Source organism: Perca fluviatilis, chromosome 1 (genome assembly GCF_010015445.1).
Source record: "Perca fluviatilis chromosome 1, GENO_Pfluv_1.0, whole genome shotgun sequence".
NCBI classification, from domain to species: domain Eukaryota; kingdom Metazoa; phylum Chordata; class Actinopteri; order Perciformes; family Percidae; genus Perca; species Perca fluviatilis.
In genome coordinates, this window is record NC_053112.1 from 44,044,979 (window position 1) to 44,063,413 (window position 18,435).

Genomic DNA, 18,435 nt, shown 5'->3' on the forward strand with positions numbered 1-18,435 from the left:
ATTCATTTGTATGTTGTTCTAAATGAAATGAATTGGTAAAGCTGCACTGTGCATCATTTACAATAGAAGCTACCTTATATTTACTGTAATTAATTGAGAAAAGTGAGCCATCATGGACACAAAATACCCCCTATCTTTGACCTGAGTCCCTGTGGCTGGGCAAAACAAGTGCTGGATAACTGTCTTGGGCCAGACATACAATAATACCCTCACACACTTCCACACAGAGAGACCCTGGTGCCTTTCTTATCATCAGAGTGCAGTGAGGCATCACTTGAAACAACAACTGTGTTGGTAACTGCTGAGCTGTGGGAGCGGGGGAGCACTGTAGTGGGACACTGATGTTACTACAGCACTCACAGCATGCCTGCACATCCTCGCTACACTACCTTGCAGTTTTACACCAGTGCTTTCAGGAGCCACATTCATGTGGACTTGATAATGTTGTCTATTGGAATTACTCTGTTCTTATCCTTCTTCTTATTATGTAATCTTATGTAGCCTAATCTTTAATGTTTAGAAATAAAGCAACTACTGGAAAAAAATATAGTCTAAAAATGAATGTGGATGCTCTCATCCTTGCATTTACCAGCCACTGATAAACAACTGTCAGCTACAGCTAGCTGTCATTACACATTCAATTCCAGTACTAGCAGGGATAACGTAACCCAGACTACACAGCCTTAGCTCTTGTCCCAAACCATCATGGGTTAAAAACACAGACGCCCCCCTCACACAACTAACAGTTTCCTGCTGTTTGAGTACTGCACAAATTAAGGAGGGATATTATTAAGCTTAGCGTTAGTTGATGCAGGACACGGAAGTCATACGCCCGCTGATTGAATTATCATTCCTATCAGACACACACCAATCACAGCCAATCTCACATCAAGGTGGTCCTTTTAAATGTGACCCCCCCTCCTGACTGATCCCTGCTACACTGACGCTGCCTCACTCACTGCTGCTGCCGCATGCAACGCTTTGCCTCCACCCCCCCCAGCCTCCACCTTCCTAGTTCAGAGTCCTAACATGACTCAAAGTTTAAAATGGTTTTCAGTGTCCTTCTTTTGGCTCACCCTATTATACCCAAGGGGGTTTCTGCATGGTGCTCCCTGTTTCAGCTTAGCATGCTGCTCGGCTGCTCCAGGGAGCATTATCCAGAGCGGAGCCATCAGCGCCAAGCATAACTGTGTTTCCATTTGTTGCAATAAATGGTTAAATGTAAGACGAGAGTGTTCCTGACTGAACTATATGTAACGGAAGTATGTATGAAAACCCTGTTATTTACCATCCAAATATACAAAACTTTTCATAGCTTCTACGCCAGATGGGTTACATGACTGCAGTGTAAACAGGCAGCTTTACTTATGCAAAACTATGCCAATACAGGATTTACAAGGATATACAAGTAGTATCGATCAGCATCACAGAAAGAAATAGTTTTTTTGTTTTTTTCTAGCTGTCTTACACTAAAACAGGTGCTTCTTCCTGCAGTTTCAGTGCAAAACCATCCCCCGGCTTATGTTCTGACCAGATCGCTAGGGCTAAAATCTAATTAGGTTAAGTATTGCATGAAAAGTTGTGCTTCGGCATGTGTGCATTCACTATTTGTCACTGTGTATGTTTGTCTCCCTGTACAAGTTTGTGTGTATACATTTGTCACTGTTAGCACACCAAAGGAAATTAAAACATAATTTCTTCTTCTTCTAAAGTGTAAAAGTCCAATTTTAAACACCCTTTAACCACACACACACACACACACACACACACACACACACACACACACACACACACACACACACACACACACACACACACACACACACACACACACACACACACACACACACACTGTTTTGAGGTCTAATAAAACATTTTTATTATAAGGTTGCAGGCCCATTCCATTATGGAAATACAGGACATTTTTATTACAGGGTTGTGGCCCACTGCTCTTATGAAACATTCAGGCTAGCATAAAGAATGTGACAAAAGAAAAATGGTTGAACAGAATTGCTGTCATGTTTCTTCCCTGTCAGTAGCTCTGCCTTTCACTCTCTGTATTTTACAGACTACCCCCCCCCTTCTTTCTCTCTTATCATGTTTAATGAATGTTTTGTCTGAGACAGATGTGGGCAGAAATGGCTTTTGGCAAGAACAAAAAGGAAGACCTGTTGTGATCTCTGTCTCACTCTAACGTTTCTGTTCTATTCATCTGGACAGAAAGCAGAGCCAACATGCAACCGTCATATTACTGTAGATAAAGTAGGGTGTGCTATAACCTGCAGGTAGAAGAATTATGAGTCAAACAATCAGCAACGTAGAAAGTACAAATAGAATAGACACTAATTATTCATGATTTCACTTTGATGAAAAACATCAGTGTTGTGGAAGTAATTTGAACCCTGCTTTAAATAACTGCCTTTCCGTACTGCACATAACAGATGCCACAAACAAGCCTGTTCTCATGAACCATACATTCGAAAAGCTACGAAAAGTTAAGCACTGTAATTTGTGTGATTTCAATTTTTTTGTTGCTGTATGCACCACGTTGACTGCAGCTGTATAAAAACGCGTCTGGTCGCGTAGGGAGGGGGTCGGGGCGGATGGGTGGGCGTTTACACACAGGACTTTCAAGCAAGGGGGCGGAGTTTGCTTCTTGGGGAAAACAGAATACTTTCACCCAGAAAATGCATGTTGCTTGGGAGTGTTTTAATACAAACCACTATCTTTTCCTAAACTCAACTAGTCATTTTGGTGCCAAAACTTAACTTTCGTCGGCGCATAACGCACACGTTAAACTTAACAGTAATCTCCACCGAAACGACTGGCAGCTCGTGGTGCTCTGTACCCGGCTCAGAGTCACCTATTCACGGGTAACTGATCCACCAGCTACCGCTTACCTGACGGAGCACCATTTGGAGCACCGTAGCCGGCGGCACGAAGCTCTGTAGCCGCTTAAACAGCTAACAACTGCCGCTCTGTAGCACAGAGCTCTGTAGCCGATGTCACTGCCTAGCCTTTTTGTATTATATCATACGTTTTAGTGTGCATAACTTTTCGTACAATATCATACGAACCCGTTCATGAGAATGCGTTGCACAAACTCATTCTAAGAATAAAAATAATATACATAACAAAATATTAAGTATATCTTCTTTTTGTAGTATCATTACTAATGGTTAGGATTAGATTTCACTCACCATCTTATTCAGTCACTGAAATTGTACTAATACCAACCGTTTAAGCCAGTTATCAAATAGATGAACACATCTAAAATTTCCAGAGTCGTCCACCGCAATTAAAAACTGTGCGCATGAAGTAGCTCTGCAAAATTGACTATGTTGATAACAAACTTGTGCATTCATCTCCATACATGGTTTGAAATGCATGGTTTAAACTGTGTATTTGTTAACAACCTGTCTGACCAATCATGTTGCCTGCTGATGTTACTGAATGCCCAGAATTCAGCGAGGGAAAAACACAAACAGAGACAGGATTACCTTTTATTGAATGGACTGTCTCCAGTGATGACGTGAGTGGATTCAGGACCAAGTAGGAAGTGAATGCGCTGGTAGAAAGACCTGGCAGCCTAAGGAAAATTAAAATAAAGGAAGTCAGGACAGAGACAGATTTCCTGTTACCCCTCGCTGGTATCTTGTGTTACACTGAAAAGTAATGAGGATTTGTGTACCAGGAAATGACAGTTCTTATTTTGAATTAATTTCTGATTGGAGCTCCTTACCTGCTGGGGAGCCAATAAGGATGGAGACTGGCTGAGCACCTCCGCCGGGTCAGGTGACCCTTTGCAGTATAACTGGTTCTGACAGGAGGGCTGCAGACAGCAGTCTGGATCCATACAGTCAGCCAAGCCATCTGAAACACACACACACAGACACACACACACACACACACACACACACACACACACACACACACACACACACACACACACACACACACACACACACACACACACACACACACACACACACACACACACACACACACACACAGAGTTATTATATTCAAAAAGGATGCATTGGGACCTGAAATGGAAGGTCGAAGTACGGAGGGATGTCAAATGGATGATGGAAACGTTATAGGTGGAGGGATGAGAACAGGATGAGGATGGATAAATGCAGGGATGAGGAGGCAACTGAGGGATTACATAAGAAGCAATGAAGGATGATGAAGGGATCAAGAATAATTACCAATGCACGCATAAGGCAAGGGCAGAGGAACCAAGCAGAATTAAGAGTGACGGGAGAAAAAAAGAGATAAAGATGGAAGCTAATGCATGGAGAGTATGGTCACATACACCATCGAGATTTAAGGGAGAATAGAGGACAAGAGCGATACTGTGTTGTCCAAATAAGATAAGTCAAACATGGATGGGCTTCTGAGGTAGAAAGGAATAAATGAAGTCAGAGATGGATAGAATGTAATGAAATGAAAAAAAAGTAAGGAAAAAAGAAGAAAAATGAATGAAGGGGGAAAAGGAAAAAAAAAAAAAAAAAAAAAAAAGTTTGTGTTTTGGTGTTTGTTTTGGGGAAAAAAAAAAAAAAAAAAAAAAAAAAAAAAAAAAAAAAAAAAAAAAAAAGAAAAAAAAAAAAGAAGGAGGGGGGAGGAAGGAAAGGCTGCCAAGAAAAATAAAGTCAGAGGGAAGGAAGAAGGACTGAGGGCTGCAATGATGAGAAGCAGGGATGGAATGATGGGAGAAGAGAGATTAGGAAAGGAGTGATACGTAAAGGACAGGGACCAAGAGAGCGGAGGAGTGGAGCAGAGAGACAGATGGAGAGACGGAAGGATGGAAGGAGGTATGTGAGGTAATAAAATATGGGCTGCCATTTGTCTCTGTTAGTTTATAAAAGCCAGTTGTACATCTGGCGAACAGGCACCAGGGACTGCCATTACACACACACACACACACACACACACACACACACACACACACACACACACACACACACACACACACACACACACACACACACACACACACACACACACACACACACACACACACAGACACAGACTTTCCTTCTCATCTTCTTTCCTCTCCAGCGGTTGTACAGTTCAGAAAGGGAGGTTCGGGGTGAGCTGATTATCTTACTACTGAGTTTGTTTTGCGAGTTGTGTTTTGCTTTAGTGGTGAGGAGGTTGTACCAGGATGAAATGTTTAAGGTGAGAATGGATCCAATGAGTGAACAGTGAACCGGAGTTAAAATATCCTTGCTGACATGAAAAGTCCTAAACTCCTTAGCAGGTGGAGGCGCTGTTCTGTGTAAAGGACAGGCAGGTGTCAGGTATTTAAAGGACTCAACCTGCTCCACCAGCTAACCCTGAGAGGATACTGAGAGGTTGCATGAGATGGGAAGGTCTTTTGTCTCTGCTCCCACATCACAGCTCCTTTTTTTAACACTGGGTCTGTGTTTGAAAAATAAAGCCTCAAAAGGATTTCCATGTGACATACCTTTTCATCTAAGATAAGCTGATGTCTGCTTATATAGCTAGGTGCTTTAGGTACTCTCTTGCTTGCTGTAACATCTAACATAGGTTAGATACTTACGTAAGCTAATGTCTACATTCCTCTTTTGTTGTCTTACTTTGAGACAAGTGAGAATGGGGGTTGGGATGATTGGATTTTTATTTTTTTGTCAGTTCACTGCATATCTGCAGGGGGGTGCATACAATCATGGTATAGGGTTTCAAATACTGCATGCCATAACAAGTTAACATTGCATGTTTCAAACAACATAACGAACCACACATGGATGCATAACTCTAATATCCAGGGTTCTCTACATTATGTGATTTTATTATTATTTTAAATGCAAATGACTACAATCCTACAGCATGGCATGGGTTTGAAGACTGAACTCATTCCTGAATACCCCGACTTGCTAACTGCTAACGTTGCTGATTTTGCTAATTTTTTCCTGTTTTTACCCTATTTTCGTCCATCCATCAAACAAATACAACAGGTAATCTATTTAACCATGCATCTGCACACTCGTACGGTGTATGTACACAAACATACCTCCTTCATTGTCCTTGCCATCGGTACAGAGTGTTTCCATGGCTACGTGACACCCGGCCCCTCTCCATCCTGATTGGCAGATGCAGTGCCAGCCGCTGGCCTCCAGAGTGCATCGTCCGTTGTTGTTGCAGAGACCTGGACAACCCTCTGGGCACAGGGGACAAACACACAGTTAGAAAAGTTAGAGCAGTGAGGCAGTGGGCTGGGGACACGGCTCGCCATCAAGGTGGGAACTATAGGCTTCAACCAATATACATTTTTGAAGGAAGGTGATAATTTTGTACTGGAGCTCTGAAAGACGATAATAAATGCAAAATATTCAGTGTTTCCCTCTCAGCTCGGAGAAGCCTCTGAAACAGCAGTGAGCCCATCATGGGACAATGAAGAAGCAGCCCGTCTTAAGGCAGGAGGCAGGGATTATTACAGGTTTTATACACTGCTGAGTGAAATCCTCCTACACCCCTGAAGGTGTTTCTCTATCTTTGGTAGGGTGAAATTGTCATGAATGTTGGGTAAAAAAAAAACAAGGACTACAATGGTGTATAAGCTGCACTGTACTGCTGTGCACTAGAAGTATTTCAACAGCGCTCACTGTCTAGGTCATTTATGAAAGGGTTCTTCATGAATCAAATAAGTCTGTGCCAGCCTAGTCTATATCCACGAAGTTCCACTTCCGGGATTGCTCCGTTGCTGCGGAAAATTCCACCGGATGGCACTCTTTTCGTCCGTTTCCTTCTACTTTCTTTGTGTTGGAATTTTAAACTCCGGTGGATTTACGAGGACTATGGTTAACTGATCTCTGCAGGGTTAATCCAGACAGCTAGCTAGACTATCTGTCCAATCTGAGTTTTCTGTTGCCCGACTAAAACCTTTGAACGTACACATGTTCCACCAAAACAAGTTCCTTCCCGAGACTATTTTGCAGAGGCACTGGGGCTCTGACGATTGTGATTGGTTTAAAGAAATGCCAATAAACCAGAGCATTTTTCTCCCATACCGGACTGTTGTGTGGACTAGCCAGACAAAGCGAGACTAGTGCCAGCCCAACAGCACTTTTGTCAGTGGTATGTGAAGGAACATATTACTATACTTAATAGACAGGCTTATGTCAAACCTGAATAGTTTTCAGATAACACCTCAGTAAACATTTGTTTTTCTGCCCCAGTCTAAAGGTATGGATGCTGTTTCAGAAGCTTTACTCACCTCACAAGACAAGTTTTTTAATTATTTTAATTTACACATATTGTATGCTAGTACAAAATGCTAACTTCAGTCCAAAATACCTTCAAAAACCCATACTGGTTAAATCCTGATAAAGGCATTTGGCCCTGTGTGATCAACCTTTCTCCAGCAAATGGACTGACAGACTGAAAGACAGATTGATAGACAAGTAAGACAGATCAATACATTAACCCACATGTGAGAGACACAGACTGACAGACAGACACACAGTCAGCATTGAAATGCACTGACGTTGTAGTTTCACATGAACCACTAAGATTGTCTACAGCCAAAATGGCTACTGTGTGCTGCATGGCTTCAATCAGAAATGAATTCAAAGTAAAAGTTTATTTTTTTCTCATCTGTAAACAAAGAAAGAAGATGTTATTGTTACATAAAATGATGATGGAAAACAGGCATACAAACAAAGAAAAAAAAAAAAAATCTAAGTTGAAAGCAGAACATCCTAAAATTTGAGTTTATCTGTTCAAAGTGAAGTCTAACCAAATCTAAGGGAAATTTAACACCCGGCGAGCTGACAAAGACTGTTCTTTGAAAGGAAGTTCTTTTGCTTTAGAAATAGGGATTCCTTTGAAAAATAAAATCACAGGTTAAAATCCATGTGAAAACACAACAGGTAGACAGATACACAGCGCAAAAAGTATAGGGAGGGCAGGGTGGTTTGGACTGCATGCCTCCAAATGCTATACTTTATGCCTCTGTTTGACATTCCTCCATCACAGAAAAGACAGTGAGGCTGGCAACCAGATTGATAAACGGTGAGTGCCGGAACCAAGCAAAGCCCAGCTGGAGAGACAGGAAAAGGGATGGAGGTAAAGATGAAGGGTGAGGTGGTGAGAAGGGGGGAAAGTAGAAGAAAATAGAGAGAGAGAGACAGGAAAGTGAAGGTACATAGACGGAAGACAGTGGAACAGCAGCTGGCTAAATTCACACATACATATATAAATATATATATATCAGGCTTGTGGATGCAAGACAAAACAGGAGTCACACATCTTGGGTTTGTGTCTGCTTGTGTGTGTGTGCGAGCATTTCCATTTTTGTGAGCATGTGCTTGCGTGCGTCTTCATCTGTATAGTCTGTGTTTTGTGTGTGGAAATCAGAGACAGAGACAATAAAGATGTGACAGAAAAACAAACACGGCTAATAACAGACTGCAGAAATAACAACAGAAGTATAACAATAAGACAATACAAAAAAAGGCATACACCGAGCGTTTAGGAAGACTGACGTGAAAAAAAAAGAGAGGAAAAGGCAGGAAAAATAAAATGAAATGGAATGAATCAGAATCAAAGAAAGTTTAAGTTAACAAAGCAGAGTGTGAAGTGGTTGTATTTTGGGACAGTAAGGCCTTTATTAAGTCTTTGGCATGAATTACCTTTATATCCTGAGAATAGGAGAGGGCACGAGGAAGAGAGGGAGGAAAATTAGGGAAAAAAAGTAAATCGAAACAAAAGCAGCACTGCCAAATATACTCTCTGTGATGGACAGATGTAAATGGCAGCCAAAGGAAGAGGAGGAGGGGAAGAAAGAGCTGGGATAACGGGACTGCAATAACATAGAGGGAGACACAGCAGTAGAACCTGAACCTGAACAGTTCATTCAAATCTGTCTTCGTTCACATTTAAATCACACTGGATGGAAGAAGGATCAAAGGCAGCTGATCAACAATTAATAAAAAAGTTGCACAGTTGATATTTTTTCTCAAAACAACTTTAAGTAAATACAACAAAATCTGGGTGAAACAATAGAAGTTGGAGAAAAGTTGAAAATTGTTCTACTGATATCCTGTATAATATATTCTGTATGATATACTGATATACTGTATAATATATTCTGTATGGTATACTGATATACTGTATAATATATTCTGTATGATATACCAAATGGAGCACAATTAGAAGAAGTTAGTAGAGGCAGGATAAAGCAGCAACCACGGCTCGTGTCCTGAGCTGCAGTTCCTCTAATGACCACTAGATGCTGACAAGAAAAGTGTTTAACCGTAATTTTAATAATAATAATAATAATAATAATAATAATAATAATTTATTACAATGTTTCACTCTGTTTTTAGAATACACATTACACACCTGAAATACACACACTCAGTACATAAACATGCACTAATGGAGAGATGTCAGAGTGAGGGGGCTGCAGCTGTCGACGGACAGGCGCTGCAAGCAGTTTGGTGCCTTGCTCAAGAGCACCTTGGCAGTGCCCAGAAGGTGAACTGGCACCTCTCCAGCTACTAATCCGACACCGTACTTTGGTCTGTATGTGTACTTGAACTAGCAAGCCTCTGGTTCCCAAACTCAAGTCCCTACAGACTGAGCTACTGCCACCTCAACGATCTAGGAATGAACTAGCATTAAAGACCTAAAGGCATTATTGAGTTGCATTATGGGAAGCGTAGGATCTAGCATTTTTGGAACTTGGACCAAATTAGAAGTCATGTTAAAAGTCAGGATCGGGGCAGCTACCATTGATGACACTGGCGTTAGCATCATGGGGGTGTTTACCATAGACTTTAGATAAAGACTCCACATCCTCCCTCTGTACAAAAGTGAAGCCAAAATATCCCGGATACCGGTGCTGCCATCTTGTTATTTTTGGAGCCAGAGTCTGTGCAGTAGTAATCGGGCAGTGGTACCGCGGTATCACAGTCCCGCCCATACACCCGCTCAACAAATCGTGAGTCAATCACATCATCATGATGTTTCACCCTGTTTTTATAGCTTCAAATAACTAATAAAAACCAAACTTATCAGAAAAATGAACACCTGAACAAACAGATCTGAACTACTTAAAATGACAGAAACCATAATTGGGAAAATATTTGACATGTACTTTGATTTTTTTTATTTTGGTCCATGTCCCATCCACTAACATTGAGGGGGCGTGGTTTATGGCACATACTGCAGCCAGCCACCAGGGGGCCATCCAGATGTTGTTGCTTCACTAAGACAGTGTATGCATCAACCCCTGGTGTTTACATTCTATAATTTCAAACACTTGGGTCTATATTTCATAGGCTGGTTCCAGAATGTTTTAGAATTACCGTAATATATTTAATATGGATTATTTTCGTTCCCTGATTTTAACCTAGTGTTTGAGTTGCCTAACCTTAATTACAGTTTTCTCCGCCACACCTATAAAAATCTCAACCAGCCATGTGCAGAAATTTGAGAAATAAATCATTTAAAAAAATTGGCATTGAACATAATGCTGGCTTTTGTAGAATCATCCAACATCAACGATTTTTCTGGCGATACAGTGCTTATATTGGGCGGGGGGGGGGGGTCATTTGGACTCATGATGTCAGTGTTTCTAAAATTCTGGCTACTGGCCCTAGTCACCCTTATGGTAGTCTATATCCTTCGCGTTCCACTTCTGGGATCGCTCCGGTGTTGCAGGAAATTCCGATGGATGCATGTCTTTTCCTTCTGCTTTCTTTGTGTTGGAATTTTAAATTCGGTGGATTTGTGAGGACTATGGTTAACTGCTCCTCATATCTCTGCAGGGTAAATCCAGACAGTTAGCTAGACTATCTGTTTAATCTGAGTTTTCTCTCACACAACTATTTTGCAGCAGCTCTGTGCGGAGTTTAGCACCGCCCATGACGATTCTTATTGGTTTTGGTAAATGGCATTAATCCAGAGAACGTTTCCCCCATGGAGTAGCTAGACCCTCCTTCAGCGTGCTTTGGAGGAGGGTCTGGCAAAGCGAGACTACCCTTATGGTAAAGCAATACTATATCACAGGATTACTGCTTGTTTGGGGACATGTTTAATTGATTCTATATCAGTCAGTTTATCACACTCAGGTTACTGCTTGGAAGTTTAGCCTCAGCTTCAGGCCCACTTTCCAAAAACTATTTCCGAGCCTTCACAGCTGACAGCTAGGCCTGTAACAATTATAACTTAATCGTCTGTCAATTCCCCCCCCACAGTTTCTTTGTTTAACTGCAATTAATTGCTAACATTAGCTAAGGTCTTAAGGGGTATGACTGGTAATTGTTGATTTTGTTTAGATATGCTGAATTGTAATTATAGAAGTGATTATTGGTCAGACTATATATTTTCATTATTATTTAAATTGTTAGTTGTTGGCACTTGACCCTATACATGTTCATAGCAACAAGAATGGGGGATACAGTTAGAAAATATGTTTTATGATAATAAAGAAGAATTGTTTACTTCATAGGCTGTGTATTTATGTTATCACATTATCTGGGTCACATGACAGTGTATAACCACAACATTTAGCCTGGGAATTCACTCAAAACTTTAATGTGTTTAAAAAAGTACTAAATAAATAAATACTAAAAATGTAATTTGACTGAAAGAGACAATTATATTGTTACTCGCAATTATTTCTGAGACAATTAGTTTGGAATTGTTACAGCTCTACCGACAGCAAGACTTAGAAAAGTCCTTCAGAAAGGTATGGCATACATCTCACACCATTTATGAGCAGGATGCAATAAGGAAAGTCAATTAAGAAGTAGTCTTTTAAGCAATTACAGCCACACATAACCTTGACCAACTAATATGACTGCAACTCCATTCAGTACCTGATGTAAAGGAAGGCCATGTTATAATCCAAAATCTTTTTCTTTTCATTTGCCCCATACTGCATTGCCTCTGAGCAAGTAGAATTGAGCTGCTTATCTACAATATTCCCATGTTGCACACAAAAGGCTTAAAACCAGCTGAATTGATTTATTGCTGCCACAGTGCAACGGCCATTTGCTTTTCAATTGTGTAAATACTTGCAATTACACAAATGTTCTGTATGAAATAAGGTATGACTGACATCTTTGGCACAAAAGCCGACTGTGCGAGTCAGATTATGGTTGCTTAAACCTATTCACGCACATGTATGAGCACGCCTGTGTTTAAAGACAGGGACAGGAGATGAAACAGCTTACAGGAAAACTAAGCCTAAAGCAGAGCCAGGATTTCATGGTCTACATCAGAAACTTTCAATATTATATTTGCCTGTGCCTGTACTGAGCTTGTCTTCTAAAAGCATAAATTTGTACTGACTATCCCAAGACACAAAGAATGTCAAATATACAATGTCAAACATAGGGTATCTACTAGGGAGTGGAACAATAACAGCTCAGTATGTTTTTGGAAGACTATTTCTTTCTTTTCAATGTTTTGTTTTTGTTGCTACCAGTTCTGTTTCATGCTTAATTTTCCCTTTTTTGTGATCCAGCTTCAACATACTAGAAACTGGATCACTTCCCTGTTTATGATTGTTAACTGCAGTAACAAGCTGCACAGAAACCTTAAAAAAACAAGTCATCAATATCAAACCAATTCATAATACAATGGAAAAAAGCCAGGAATCTAATGTTGGAGGTCAACATAACTCATTCATTTAGGGACTTCCTCCAATTTTTAATTTGTGAGCTATTTCTTTGTAACTTTTGATGAAAAATAACAATTTACTGCAAATATGGTCAGGTTTCTTTTTTTCAAGAAATTTAGGAGGCTGAAGTATGCATTTGAGTCAGTGACAAATACACAGTGTTAACCCTCTGAGGACAAATACGCACCGGCGAGTCCAAGCGATGTTTGACAACACTCCTACTCAAAAAGCGGTCACAAAATTTCATTTTAGACATTTATTTACAATTTTATTTATATATTAAGCTACTTTTGTGAAGCCAAGACTTTTGTAAACTCATTCCAAGCACTGAAACAATTGAGCGTAGGTATGTTTGAGAAATATTTCCGCTTTAGGGCCAAATTATCTCTTTATGCATTGCTCTGGAACCTATTTGGGCAACACTATACAGAAAGCTGAGTTTGTTCTGGACATTTTGATATGAAACACATGGGGATCAGGTTATATATAATATGATATATAACACCCTAAAAAGGAGAATTCAAGAAGATATCTAAAAATGCCCGTAGACCTCAGAGGGTTTATTAAATGTTATTGTATCAGGATAAACCCCTAGAGATATATCTTCTCATTTTCCTGGCATTCATTAAGTAAAAACAAGATGTAAGGTTAAAAAAAACTCTCCAGGTTTTAATTCTATCTCATAAGAAAGCATCTAAGTGTGCATCCCAAAAGGCAACAGAAAATAAAGCCATTGTGCATTTGGGTAAGGACAATCCTGAAATGTAAGCTACAGTAATAGTGCATGTTATCAGAGCTGGCAAAACGATAGAGGGGATGAGAGAAAAAAAAAACAAAAAAAAAACAGAACATATTCAAGGCATCCAAAATTTTAAAATAAGTTTGGAATAAATATGTAAATAGCCACTGAAGCAGCCACAGCTTCACATGGAGATAAAGGCAAAGGAAAAAAGGGATGATGACAAAAGCAAGTGATGAGGAGAAGAGAAAAGAGCACAATACCTTTTACTCTAATGTCCGGATTGTGAGCTTTAAGAAGGAAGGGGGGGGAAAACAAAGGAAGCAGATAGATAGAAAGAGAGTATTTAGTCCAGAAAAATAGGCAGTAGGATAGTAACAAAAACCCTCCAGTGTCGCCATCGGTGAAAGGAGACACCAGAGAGAGGTAGAAATTCAATTAGACACAGACAGAGAAAGGGAGAGAAAGACGCTGTTATTCTTCATCATATTCATCTAAGACACCTCATTACCGCTAGTGAATTTTTTAGGGTCCAAAATAAGTTGACTAGTGTTCAGTACATATTTTGTTACTGTTATTTTCTTGTCAAACACTGGCTTCAGGAAAAATCATAGGACTCTACGTAAGCTGAGATAGTTCCATGCTGAAAATACAAAACCAGCCAATTAATGAATATGGAAACAGTTACAGTGAGGTCCCAGTTTCCAGCAGACTTTAACATAAAATGTAAATGTGATGGTTAGTGAATAGAGGACAGGAGCAGAAAGGAGCGAGCCTGTATCCTCTCCCCAGCCATACAATCAGTCTAAACACTCAGGCTGTTGCCTAAGCACTCTAAATGGATTTCCCCTCATCTATCTGTTGTTATGCTCTCAACGTCCTTTCCCACGTGTCTGTCTGTGTGTGTGTGTGTGTGTGTGTGTGTGTGTGTGTCTGTGTGTGTGTGTCTGTCTGTGTGTGTGAGTGACGATAACTAAAGCCAATTTGCAACTCTTTCCGAGCAATACTGTAGCTGTCTGTCTGTCTTTTTGTTGCTTTCAGTGGTGAGCTGAAGCAGCAACAAAGGCCCCGCTTCTCATCTGTTTCCCCGATTAACTATTACAACACAACAGGATGGGATCTTTTTCAACTCGATGTGGATACTCACTTAAAAACAAAATCCAATTGTCAGTAGGTACTGTAGATACCATGCAAAATACTGAGCAACAGCTGTTCTTCAGTGTTTTTTTTTCTTCCAATTGCTATATATATATATATATATATATATATATATATATATATATGCTCTCTGCTCTCTGCTAGAGGGCGGGCTCGGTATATATATATATATATATATATATATATAGTGTAACGTCCCTTAATAAGCAGACGGTGAGACGCTGGTTAGTGTTGCTGCAACTTTATTTCTGACCTGAACACAGGCTACTGTGGGTCGTAACTGGTGTCCAAGCTGACAACATGTTAACTCCACTGACCTCAGGAAATCTCAGTGTTTCACTCAACAGTCACTTATCTGAACTGGACTACTGTCTCGGAACAGTGACACTCCTAACATTTAAACATTAACATGAACAATTAAACACAGTATAATATATATACTGTATATATATATTTCAAGTGGCACTATCATAGTTCCAGTTTCATTGAACGAAAACGATTAACCAATCACTGAAGAAGGGCCACACCTATCCACCAACTCTCCAGTTTTTCTAGGTTTCTTAAAGGCTGTGTAGTAGTGTGCTACTTTTTATTGCGTCCTGCTAGAAACTGAAGTATAAGGAAGTCATGAAGTAATGCCAGATTAACGTATAACTTTATCGTCTTGTTAGTGCAATCTGGCAACCCAAAAGTAAAAATGGTTTGGAAAATGCTTTCCTCTCAGTGTCTTTGCACAGAGCACATATATGTTCTTCCAATTATCCTCATTTCACTCCATTTTAGGAAACCAGTGACAAGGAAAAGTATAACGCTTGCATGTGCAAGTATACCATTTTTTTGTGAATGCAGACAAACAGGCTCACTTTCCCTTCTCACACTTTTTCCGGTAGTGTGTGTGTGTGTGTGTGTGTGTGTGTGTGTGTGTGTGTGTGTGTGTGTGTGCGCGCGTGCGTGCGTACGTGCGTGTTGGGATCCCACTCACCGATATTACAGTGCTCCCCTGTCCATCCCTGGTCACACTCACACTTCCCTTCCTTACACACTCCGTTCTTGCTGCACAGTGGATGGCAGGCCTTCTGGTCACACACAGTTCCTGTCCAGCCCTCCTCGCATCGACACACCCCGCCATAACAGACGCCATGGCTGCCACAGACCACTTCACACACCTCTGTTGGACAAAGAAAAGAAAAACATATTACTACACAGTAGCTGTGATATCTTTTCTGCATTTATAGGTTCGTAGAACATGAATACTGTACTAAAACCATTGTAAACAATACTGCAAATATGCATAATGTGAAAGACGTATCATGATATTGCCAGGATTGCACCTATGTGGGTGTGTTGTTGAGTGTATTTGAATGGTTTTGACAGATCCTAAGAAAAGGTCAAGAACCAGTTTATTTTATTTGTGAATCTGTGCGTGTGTTTTACATATAAAGCAACGGTACTTAATTGGATGTGTGTTTAATGGATTTGACAAGACAACAGCCAAAGGCAACAACACACACACACACACACACACACACACACACACACACACACACACACACACACACACACACACACACACACACACACACATATTCCTTTCCTCTTGTCTTTGTTTTTATGTCAAGCCATCTGTTACTGATCTGCATTCCTCCTCCAGCTTTTTCTATCACACCTCTTTTTCTGCATCAATCCTGTCACTTGTTTCTCTCTCCCTCTCTCTCTTCCTCTCCCTCTCCCTCACCCAAAAAACAGATAACATTGCTCATTTATTCAAATCCAAAAATAACTTATGTTTACATTTTGCTGACAGGTAATCTCTACTGGACGTGTAAATTATGGCTGCAAGGACAGAAATAACGTGACATTGTCATAGCACCGCAAAACCCTTTAGGGCGGAGGGCGGAGAGTCTACATGGCTCGACAAAGCATTTGATTGTGTCAACGGAGACCGCTGTTTGTTTCCCATTTCCTACTGACAATAAACTGTCAATTTTGGTTTCCTTTAAGCATGACCACGATCTTTCCCTGACCTCAAAAAAGTAGTTTTTGTGCCTAAACCTAAACAAACCATATCCATAGCAGTGGCAGATCAGAAAACAGCCAAATGAATTTCAGAAGGCACTGTCAAATGATGTTGTGCTACTGATCAGTCATTTGGGAATGCAATGAGAAACAGTCTATTTCATCATTTAGTTTTGCAGCACTTGCTGGTAAATGCAACCCTTTGGTTTGCCAAATACATTTAGGAGGAAATGTAATTGTTGCCTAGGTTCGCTCCAGCAGTTTTAACAATTTATTCCTAAACTGAAGAGAAGTCGTGGTGGATGGTTGAGTTTACATATCACAGAATGATTTACGGCAGGTAGACGGCGCTACGGTAACACCTTCCGATGGGTCACAGATTTCGGTGTAACACCGGAAAAGCCTGTGTTAGTGTATCCAGCCAGCTAAACGGTAGCAGGAGATTTCTATATATATTTATTTAAATTAAAATTTTAGAAGTTATCTGCTGTCGTTATGGCTGATACTGGGGCAGGGCCATCACAGGAAAGAAGGAAATTAAACAAAGAACATCTAAAAGCTAAAAAGGAAATCACAGGCGAAATCACGAGTCAATCTCTGTCGGGCTTTCAACAGATGGAGACAATTACGGGATTGTAAATTATTATATTATTTCATTCATAAAACAACTTTACAATGTGCGATGTGGTTGTACGTCAGTAGCCAACATTAAAGGTGCCCTGCCACACAAAAACATTTTTACTTGTATGTTTTGAAATATGTTAGGTCCATATGTGTTTGTGTTATGTGGTGAATGTGAAAATGAACTGCTTTCCTCTGTCAGCTCTAGCCACTGAACAGAAATAAGCGGAGAAATCAGACCAATCACAAAAGCTGGTCAGTCTGACATGGTGTTGCCTGAGCTCATTACTATTCATGAGCTCGCCCAGTTGCACTGGGTAAAGGATGCTGATAACCAGGCTCTCATTGGCTAGCTGTTAGCCAGTCAGAGTCAAGCAGCTTAGCTCGTTGAATATTAATGAGAACTGGCAGAAATCGAGCTGAGTCTTCCTGCAGGCTTTCTATACCGCGCTAGAATGGCTTGAAACAAGGTAACCAAGGCAGTTTTTTTCCACAAAACATTTTACAGAGTCCATGGTAGAACTTCAGACATTACCACAAAGTAATGAAATATGTGTGGCATGGCACGTTTTACGTCCCCCTTCCATTTAGCGTTTTATTCCTTTTAGTCCGTGTTTGTGTTGGCCTAATATATTATTTTCCCTTATGTCCCCCATAACGTTACTGGGTTTCATGTAGCACTATATATTAAGCTTAATGCTTTGGCTCGTGACGCAGTGACAGTGATACCCGGTTTAGCTCACGATACATCCAAAGTAGGGTAAGTTACTGTATGCAACACCTGCAATGCGACATTGCATCTGTAACATATTCTGTTATTGTAAATAAATGATTTTCTGTCTGAGCAAAACATTCATCGCAACTATATGACCTCCCGGTAACACTAACTCTTAGACCTTTAAGACAGCAGGTGTGGTAAAAACACTTCCGCTTTTGTCCAAAGGGGCTGCTAGAATCAACACAAACTGAAAGTTACATATAGCCACTTTAAGTCAGCATTGACTTTTTAAATATTCAACTAGGGTTGAACGATGAATCGTTTTCGAATCGAAATTGAAATTTGAAAGAATGCGATTAGCTAATTGTGAAGACGTGAAGAATTTTTCGTGTAACATTTAGTTTAACATTTTTTTATTTCTGTTTTTAATATTATATTTACTGTTTTATCATGTCATAAGAATAATGCTGGAATAATGTTACATATCACAGATTGTTTACAGAAATGTCCTATTTTCAGTAG

General features: G+C 40.2%; 1 protein-coding gene across 9 annotated transcripts in view; it reads right to left on the reverse strand.

The window, feature by feature from the left end:
* tenm3 (teneurin transmembrane protein 3) overlaps positions 1–18,435 on the reverse strand; it is a 294,603-nt gene that overhangs the window by 87,936 nt on the left and 188,232 nt on the right. For 4 of the 9 annotated variants that reach the window (XM_039800527.1, XM_039800504.1, XM_039800492.1 and 1 more), the window contains 6 exons: positions 15,541–15,726; positions 13,664–13,690; positions 8,661–8,669; positions 6,041–6,187; positions 3,743–3,873; positions 3,501–3,589 (listed from right to left, as the gene is read on the reverse strand). In XM_039800527.1, the coding sequence (XP_039656461.1) occupies positions 3,501–3,589; positions 3,743–3,873; positions 6,041–6,187; positions 8,661–8,669; positions 13,664–13,690; positions 15,541–15,726 (589 nt within the window). The remainder of the gene's footprint in view (positions 1–3,500; positions 3,590–3,742; positions 3,874–6,040; positions 6,188–8,660; positions 8,670–13,663; positions 13,691–15,540; positions 15,727–18,435) is intronic. The other 5 variants (XM_039800511.1, XM_039800546.1, XM_039800518.1 and 2 more) reach the window with 2 other exon arrangements.